Source organism: Coffea eugenioides, chromosome 8, assembly GCF_003713205.1.
Source record: "Coffea eugenioides isolate CCC68of chromosome 8, Ceug_1.0, whole genome shotgun sequence".
Taxonomy (NCBI): Eukaryota; Viridiplantae; Streptophyta; class Magnoliopsida; order Gentianales; family Rubiaceae; genus Coffea; species Coffea eugenioides.
Window position 1 is genome coordinate 38,455,768 of NC_040042.1, and position 10,207 is coordinate 38,465,974.

Here is a 10,207-nt window from a genome sequence, read left to right on the forward strand (position 1 = left end):
GTTGCTCTTTGACTTGCTTTTTAAGCCTACATGCCACTAAAACACAATGCTCGTCCGCTCTAGGAAAGATCCAAAGCTTTCAATCACTTGTCTGCTCTGCTGAGTTGTGATTTTAACTTTTCCGGCCCTCTTGCTCTTATCGTCTTCAACAATTAACGGCCCCATCTTTGACAAGTTGGCCAGAGGGAGCTCCATGAGGTTCTCCCTGCTGGAAGAGGGTGGTTGGGGGGGGTTCCGTTTGTCTTCTCCATTCTTCCTTGACGTTGCTCTGTGTTAAGAGATTTCGAAATTTTACAGGATTAATTACACTTTGCCCTTCTAAACTTGAGCCCTTGTGACACTTTGCCCCCCCTAACTCCAAATATATACACTTTACTCATTGTGGTTAACTTTTTGACGGGATTAAAACGAAGTTATATTTTTTGTAACCAAAATATCCCTAGTTAATTCTTAAACACACATAATAATTGTAATATAATAAATACCTATTTCTTTAATAGTTGCTAAATGCATTTGAACTCAATTATACTATGCATTTTGATCCTTTAGCACTAAAATGAATTAGATAATTGACAAAAAAGAAGTCTAACCAACTCAATGTGTTTATCTCAATGCCATAGCAATACTTATGTTTAAAAAAATAAAATTAATTTGTGCATTTGGAATGAAAATTATTTGCTTATATTTTTTATTGTAGTACTTTTTAATGTGTTTTATATGAGATAAAAACATGATTAAAAATAAAAATATATTTAGAGGAATTTTGGATTTTTTTAATGTAGAATGCAAACAAAATATAAAACAAGGTATAAATGTGGTATAAAATTATCAAATAGCATCTTATTAACTCGTGAAAATCTTGTGAAAGTTATATAGTAAATGAAAATTATCAAAACTAATCCGCTTACAATTTAAAGGAAGAAAGATAAGCAATGAAAAATTTGTGCAGATTCTTTAGGAATTTTTAAATTCTTTTTTTCTCCACAATAGAATTTTTCAATTCTTTGGTATTATACCATCTTTTATTTTTAATTTTTCTTATGACTTTGTGTTTTTCTTAGTAAAATGTTTCATATTCCAATTAAAAGTATAGCATTATTCTAGAACTATTATGTAAGGGTATTAATGTTATTTTGTTAAAATTTTGGATGAAAAATTCATCATTAATGTTTGACTTAATCAATGAAGGGGGCAAAGTATATATATTTAAAGTTCAGGGGGACAAAGTGTTATAAAGGATCAAGTTCAAGGGAACAAACTATAATTAACCTTTTTTTATAGCAATGGGCTAGTACTGTTGTAACATGGAAAAAGTGAAAAGAAATGAAGTAAAATGTATACCATTTAATCACACAAATTTCTTGAGAGCATTGTATAAATAAACATGTTTGTGTAAAAAAGTTTTAGTACACGACACAAAAATTCAAAGTGAGAAAAGAAAATTAAAAGGAATGGCTATTCAAGTAGGCAACGCTGTATTGAATTCATTAATAATAACATCTGACAGCTATAACATCATTTATCATCCCAATTGACAATGACAATCAAAAGGTTTTACTTAACAAAGGATGGTTATATAGTGGAGACAGTACAGATGTCTCCAGCAAGAGTAAAGCAATGGTTTCGAAGGACGTGGTGTGCAATGAGCCACCGCAGCAGCATTGTAGCAATAATGGGGAGGGCAGTATCTGATGTTTCCTTGCACTGGACGCGGGGCTGGAGCGGTTGTCAGAACAACCGCTCCGGAAGGTGTAACATCATTTGTACATGGTGTAACATCATTTGTACAAAGTGTAACAATAGAATAACAGCGAGTAACACTAGAACAATATTTTTGTGGGTTCCATATGACGTGAAAATCGAGTTACAAGACGTGATTTGAGCCGCACAAATTTTTGAAGCCTCACAAATTTTTTGAGACCTCATCCAGGCCGTGAACTGCCTGGGACGGTTGTCTCTGACAACCGTCCAGGCCCCTCGTCCTTCGTTGCAGCCTAACAGTACCGATTTGTCACCAGTTTGAAAGTGAGTGAGGTGTTCTCCATGGGGCCCGTGAATGCCTAGTGGTGGGTAGAGATGGCAACGGATAATTAAAATAATTCAAATTGATCAGCACTGGGGACTGTGTTTGCAAATTAAAAGTACAAATACCCCCCCGGGAACTGGTTTGCTCTTTGCCAAATTACCCAAAAAAATTTTATTCCCTTTTTCTACTTAGCAGGCGATCAGCCATCTATTTTCTATTTAGTTTCTCTACCATTTAATTTTACTAGGTTCACAGATTTTCTTACTTTTATTATACTTGTATAATATGTTTTCCACGAGTTAAATCAATACTCGATCTAATTACATGATGTTCAAGATCTGTTCCCATATTATATGAGTGCCATTCGACCTTGATCGAATATTAAACGACCCATAAATGTTGCTCAAATTCGCTTCAATAATTTGTATATATGTTCGAGTTCAAATTCGTCGTTAGTTTGTTAAATTAAATGATTCGAATTTGAGCTACTTGTATAATATGTTTTCCACGAGTTAAATCGATACTCGATCTAATTACATGATGTTCAAGATCTGTTCCCATATTATATGAGTGCCATTCGACCTTGATCGAATATTAAACGACCCATAAATGTTGCTCAAATTCGCTTCAATAATTTGCATATATGTTCGAGTTCAAATTCGTCGTTAGTTTGTTAAATTAAATGATTCGAATTTGAGCTTGAGCTCTAACTCCAATTTCAGTTTGAAAACTATTTAATTATGCATTTTAAAAATCATTCATGATTTAGAATAAATTTAATTATGCTTCTTTGTTTTACAAATTAAATAATATTAACTTCATGTATAATTACTTTTTTTATGAAACAAGAAATATATATCCTATATTTGAAAATATACTTATATTGCTATTCATTTATTCTTTGTCATTATATATGTGTTCACGAACTATTCGAATAGTTTGTGAACAGGTTCGTGCTCATCTCGACTATTAAATGAACCTAGCATTGTGTTCGAGTTTGATTCATTTATTATACCATCAATCTTTTTCAAACTCAAATGAACCAAACTCGAACATGTTCGTGAACACTTTACTTGTACTATGGACGAAACTTGGAGAGGAAGGGATGAATTAGATAGTAAGCGAGATGAAGTGTAAGTAAGAGGTTCCAAGCTCGAGACCTGCCACTTACACTAAAAAAAAAAATCGATAATACTTAACTCTTCTTCGCTTCCATCCTATAACTTTTATTCACAACCTTCTTACATACAGCCCATAACATCCCACTTCTCATATCCGCCAAAAGTGCACCTATATGGAATATTCGACTTCGTCATGGTTACTAATACATACACATATACACATGTACACACGCATACACACATTTACCATAATTATTATTTCAAGAATTAATCATTTATGCTCTACCAATATAGACATTATCAACTTTGATTGTATAACAACTAATTTGTTATACTTGAGTTCTACTTATTTTTTCATCTAAGTCTCTTCCAACTAATTTCATTTATAATTTGTCTCTTCTAATAACCTCTATCACACCTAATGCATTTGAGTTATTCTTTTTATCCTTGTCTTCTAATTTTATTTATCCTTTTTCAATACACTTGCACTATTGTACATAGTAATTTTCAATACATTTATTAATTCACTTTTTATATTGGTTAACTTATTAATTTTGTTACATAGTAATAGATCACTAACGCGCAAATGCACTATGGTACCTTTCCTTTTATTTCAACTTAAAAGAATACCGATGTCAATATAATCACACACATCATAAATTTATTACCATCCCAGAGAATACATTTCATCTTTTGTATGAGTTGTAGTATTTAGCATTTATGATTGCACCACACCATTTTTGTATATATAACTTTTTAAAGACTAATATGGCAAATAAATACTTCAAATGCAATTATTTCTTTGTACAACTGCGAATACGTTGTCAAAATATTATTATTCAATTATTTACACCTTGGATCAATTCATAATTAATCAATAAGCAAAAAAAGATTGCACTGCCAAAATAATAGTTATTCATGAACATACTAAACCTGCTACAAATTACTTGCATCTATACTATGCTTTTTATTTGGGGATAATTTCAGAAACCTCAGGAGAGGTTTCTGACAATTTCATTGAGCTCCCCTGAAATTTAAAAAATCATATTTACCTCCCTTGATTTGATAGTTGTAGTAACAAAACATTAAAATAATATTGATTTGGTCAAATTTTAAATGAATACCCAAAAATGCACTTGTATAATGAGTTTTAATTTATTTTCCTATACAATTATCAGATGATCTAGTATAATTATAAGGAAAAGGTGCCAAATTTTTCATGTCCATATCTACTATGTGATAAACAACTATAATAATAATTTCATTACTATAATAGGATACATTTTGATGTTATTTTATTATGGATTTAAATTTACAAGATAGAAAAGAAAATGTTGAAATAATTCATTTAAAGTTTATTAATTTTTCACGTAATGGAATTATCATAATTTAGTAGTTGTTTTGGGCCATTTCTTTTTCATTTTTATGTCAATTTTAATATCAAAAAATAGAAAACAAAGATCAACAAAAACATTGAGTTAGATATAAAATTAACTCGTAAAAAAAATCACTAGTTCAATTTTTGGTTACAATAGAAACTAGAGGCAATAATGACAGTTCTACAGTTTCATTGGCGAAAAATTAACAAAAAGGAATAAGAAGGAAAAAGAATTAACAAATAATTTTAAAACTCATTCTAAGTGTACGCATATCAAATAAGAGAATTTCATTAAAATATTTAAGAGTAAAATTGTCCTGAAAATTTGTTGTATGAAACATTGAATACTTCCAAGTGGTTCAACCTTCCTACTTCGAGAGGCAGAGGCCCACTCAGTGAATTATGTGCCGAGTCCAGATATATTAGTGACAAGTGAATGCTGAAAAATTGTGGGTTCATGATGCCACCTAGGTCATTATTAGATACATCCAGGAATTGCAAACTCTTACTCTTCTCTAGATTCCCGGATATATTGCCTTCAAACTTGTTGTTTGACAGGTATACATCAGAAAGAGTTGTAATGTTACTTAGAGTGGATAATATCTCTCCTGAAAACTTGTTTTCTCCTAGGCTCAAATATTGTAAGTTGTAAAGATTGCCAAAATCACCTGGAATTGGACCTGAAAGAGAGTTAGTTGACATGTCCAAGGAATACAAATTGACAAGATTTCCAAGTCCTATTGGGATAGTTCCTGATAACTGATTTCCTGCGATACCTAATTTAGTAAGTTGATAGGATAGGTTTGCCATGACTTTAGGTATTTTGCCTACAAAGTTATTATGGTTCCCTTCAAGAGACATTGTGTTGCTGCTGTTTGTGAATGATGCAAGAAAATCCCAGTCTCCCACCGAATTACTATCTAAGAGATTCCATTCGAGGTTTACAGTTTCCAGGAATGGCAGATCTCCTATACTGGTTGGAACTTCCCCGCTTAAGTTATTGACCGGAAGATCAAGTGAGATAAGCCCAGAAATATTCGTGATTGAAATTGGAATTTTGCCAGAGAATTCATTTCCACCCAACCACAAATACTGCAGATTTGGTAAAAGGAGATCAATGTTGGTTGGAAGAGTTCCATAGAAGTCATTATTTGTTAGTGAAAGGATAACAAGAGCTGAAATGTTGTAGATAGAGAGAGGGATCTCACCAGACAGGTTATTTGTTCCAACTCCTAATTTAGATAAGCTGGTTAAAAAGCCCATCTGCAGGGGCAGATTGCCCTCCAAATTCGTAAACACGAGAGCAAGCTGCATCAATGACGATATATTCCCTATCGAGGATGGAATCTGTCCTGCCAAATTGTTCTAACTAAGATAAAGAATTTCAAGCTTCTGCAAATTGCTTAGCTGAGCAGGAATCCTGCCCTGAAGTGTGTTCTTAGACAGATCAATGGTTCTCATCAGCGAGCAACGGCTTAGATTAACTGGGATTTCTCCACTCAATATGTTACCTGACAGGTTAAGATATCTCAGTCGGAACAGGCGCCCAACTTCTTGGGGAATCTCACCTTGGAATTGATTTTTCCCAAGTTGCATAAACTTCATGAAGCTGAGGTTTCCAATATGAGGAGATATGGTTCCAGACAAGCTCTTGCCTGTCAAACTCAACATTGTCACCCTCTGATGTTGCTTGTCGCATTTGACTCCTTGCCATTGGCAATGGTGTTGTGAGTTGTTCCATGAGTTGAGAACTCCATATGGATCATTAGATATTCTGACACTTGAATTCCAGGAGGGCAAGTCCATCAGTCTCATTTTTAAATCGATTAGCTGCTGAAGCATGATTTGCTGACAAGTTGATGGGAACTAAAACCAGAAGCAGGATCAAAATTCTGTTTGATGATAACCAAAATCTCCAAGAAGTGGGATTTTGAAGCTCCAGTTTTCCCCGAGAGAAAATTGGATTGAATTACATTGCAACAAACTAGCGAGTCAATACCACTGGAAATTTTTCGGATTGGTCAAGCCAATGCTCTTTCTCCCGTCTCTGTTGTCCTAAAACAACGTTGTACTGTTTATATATCCCAACTTCTGGAATTTTCGGGTCAGCCAATATTCTTTCTCGTATCATTATGGTTCTAATACAAAACAATGTCAAATCGCGTAAACTATTGCAGTTACATAAGCTAACTTGCTCCATCTTAAGTTGGCATCTTCCAAACATGACCAATTTTGCGGGAACTTATAAAATTTTAACAATTTTCAATCACTATACAAAAGTGAATCGACATTTTTAAATCTCATTCTCTTCGTTCTACCAAGTCTTCTTTTTCAGGTCAATTAGCACAAATAACTTACAGTGAGATCAGAGATATGCATTGATCCCTGCTCTTGACCTAGTACAGAAAAAACATTACCTTTATTTTACTTGGTCTTGTTTTTATTCCTTCTCCATCTTCTAATTTGACTTCATCTTCTAATACTCTTTCTACTCATGTCAATGTGATTCTAAAATGTTTTACCTAGTATCCATTGATGACAGAAATTTGATAACTGGTCCCCAGAAAACGCTGACTTGCTCCATTTTACTATTTTAGTTTGAGATCTTCCAAACTTGGCCAACTTTGCTACAAGATTTTAAGAAGTTTTAGTCACCATACAAAATCAAATTTAACATATCTAAATCGCATTCTCTTCGTCTTACCTAGTCTTCTTTTCAGGTCAACTAGATCTCCACTCTTGACCTAATATAGAAAAGCATTCTCTTCATTTTACTCTCCACTCTTGACCTAATGCAGAAAAAGAATTCTCTTGGTTTCATTTAGTCTTCTTGTTATATCATCCCCATCTTCAACTCTAATTAGCAACTTCATCTCTTCCCTTAAGTAGCATGTCTTGTTGTCTGCTGGAAAAAAAAAAAAAAAGAAAACATTTCTTGCTGTCAACAGATGTTAATCGCAATCTTAGTAACTGCACTAATTGCTAATAAAAATAGAAATTATACAAAATACTATTACTAAATATACATTTTTTAGGTCTCATAATAATTTACAATAGTTAGATTTTCAACAATAAAAATAACTATGTGTGTGTGTGTGTGTGTCAAATAAATTGTTAGCAAGTATAAAGAAAAAAGAGGGCAAAGGAAAAGAGAACAAATCAGCAAAATATTTATACTAAATATTTAATTTGTTAATGAAATAGAAATTACTTAGAATAAATATATACTTTTTAATTTCTTATGACAATTAAATTTTTTTCATAAAAAGTTCTTTAGCATATTATTATCAAAATTTGTATTTCATAGTAGGAATTGAGAAAACAAAGAGAAAAAAAATTGTCATTTGACAATATACTAACAATGAAGGCATAATTATCTTTTTGTAATCCAAACACATAGATTACTATTTGGAAGTGCAATTTAGGTTTCATGAATACAGGAACTATTTGTTACTAACACCTAATTACCAAAAAGCAACATGTCATTAAGCCATTTATTCTAATTACCTCAAATTGAATGTTGCCATATAGAATTTGCTTACAGTCAGAAAAGCACTCAAAATGCATTATAAAATCGAGGCTTGGTGGACTGTAGGACGACTTGTGAGCCAACTTGAGGTGAGTGCGTGTCTTCCATTTCACCACCAAGGCATGAATAGTAATATGATATGTATCTAGTGTAATGTATGGAATATATGATAAAGGCAGGATATTTTTATTGATCGGTCGTATCATATAGGTCTGAGTTAGACATTCAATTACTTCGATTTGAATTATTTGAAGGATTCCTTAAATATATCAAAGTGATGGACAATTAAATCTATTTCTCAATTCATTAAAAGCTGATAGAGATGAATCAAAATGCACTACAAATTATATCCGCATTTTATGATTATCTTTTAATTCTTTTTTTTTTGTGCCACCTTTTATGATTATCTTTTAGTTCTCTTTTTTCTTTTGTTTTGCTAGTAGGAAGGATTAGGACTAAAGAAGCGAACAGCAGAGAATCTCTGTTTTTAAACTCGGATCGGACGGCCGGTCCAATCGATCGAATCGAAAATCGATCAACTGTCCGATCTGAGTTGACCTTAAAAATCAAAATGTTAAAAACTCGATCAAATCAGGTCAAAACCCCGATTTGACCGGATTTTGACCCGTTTTGGCTGAAAAAATATAGATCCGGGTCAGTTGCAAGCCCCTTCGCTTGGTTTGGTTGGGGAGCTTCGGACCAGGTACACAGCAGAGAATAAAGGTGGAAGTCCATAAAGGACAAGCTTGCAGAATCATCGTGTCAGAAGCCATAGACTATTCAAACACTCCTTGTGTTCCACCAAGATGGGCCCCAAGGTCGGTGGTCCATGATCTCTTTCACTTAATGATGGAAGAAAACACGTAGACACATATTATATCAACCACGACTTCTCCATTTAACTCACAGACTCTTTTTATCCGCCGAGGTTGGCACCAATTTCAGGCTTAACCAATTCACTCTCCTTTTTTTTTTTTTTTTTTTTTTTTAAAGGTCAAAATATTTTTAATATTATGTTTTGACCCTTATGTTATTAAAAATTATTAATATACCTCAAATATTTCATACTTTATAAATGTTATCTTAAAGTTTGGTATTATTTTTCAATTAAGTCCATAATTTTAATTCTAAACTTGTTAATGCTCATTAAAAAATATAAATTGCTACTTGATTGTTCTAATTTCTTTGTATTTTTTTGTTAAATATATTTAAAATATCAAATATATATATGAATATACTTTTATTAATATTAACATGTTATTAAGTATTTTACATATAATATTTTAATTTTTAAATAATTTTTATTTATGACGTCATCCGGTTCAACCCCGATCGAATCCGGTTGAACCCATTGATCCCTGATCCCTGACCTTGACCGAGTCGATACCCGGTTCGGTTCTGAAAACATAGCAGAGAATAGGGGGATTTGAGCCCTATGACCTCGACACCCACGACAGAAGTCAGCCAACTCTTCAACGGCACCCATGAAATTAAGATAGAAAAACGTGTTGTTTGGGCAACCCTCTTCAAGGTTCCATTTGCTAAGCCAAGCATGTCATTAGATGACCAAACAAGATGAAGTTTCGAGAATTATTGTATAATTTGACAACAGGGAAAAAATTCCAAAAATGGAAAATCTGCTGCAGCTGTGGTTTAGAAAAGATTTTATGTCATAGTGTCACAGAATAAAAAATTATGTCCCAAGGAATTTCTTGGTGTATGAAACAGGGACGCATTCAGGGGCGGATTTAAAGTGGGGGCAGTAGGGACCCGTAAATTCCTATAATACTTATATAATTTTGACATAATTTTAAAAGTGCCCCAGAGTTTTTTTAGAAAAAATGTGAAAGAATGGGTCACAAAATTTATATCATTCACTTCCCTCCTTTGGTCCCCCATTTCCCCCCATTTTAGTTACTTTATATTGAGAAAAATATATTTCGTGAAGTTGAAAATGAGAAAATTGTAAACCGTTATTAAAATATGAAAACTCGTCGTGAAAGAAACATATCATTTGTACTTGTTGGTGAATTTTTATTTATTTTTTTTTTTTTGCTTAAAAAATTAAAAAAATAGTGGATAAAAATTTTAATGTTATTTTTGCCCCCACTAAGATTTTTTTCTGGCTCCACCCCTGGACGCATTAATAATTG

At 32.8% G+C, this 10,207-nt stretch overlaps 1 protein-coding gene across 1 annotated transcript; it reads right to left on the reverse strand.

The window, feature by feature from the left end:
- Positions 1–4,825: 4,825 nt before the first annotated feature.
- On the reverse strand, positions 4,826–5,839 carry LOC113780714 (putative receptor-like protein kinase At3g47110). The gene has a single exon (XM_027326492.1). It carries the CDS (start codon positions 5,837–5,839, stop codon positions 4,826–4,828), a length of 1,014 nt encoding a protein of 337 aa, XP_027182293.1.
- Positions 5,840–10,207: the final 4,368 nt, after the last annotated feature.

Coding starts and splice junctions, on each gene's coding strand:
- LOC113780714 (XM_027326492.1), bottom strand. CDS start 5,839: ATGCAGCTTGCTCTCGTGTTTACGAATTTGGAGGGCAATCTGCCCCTG.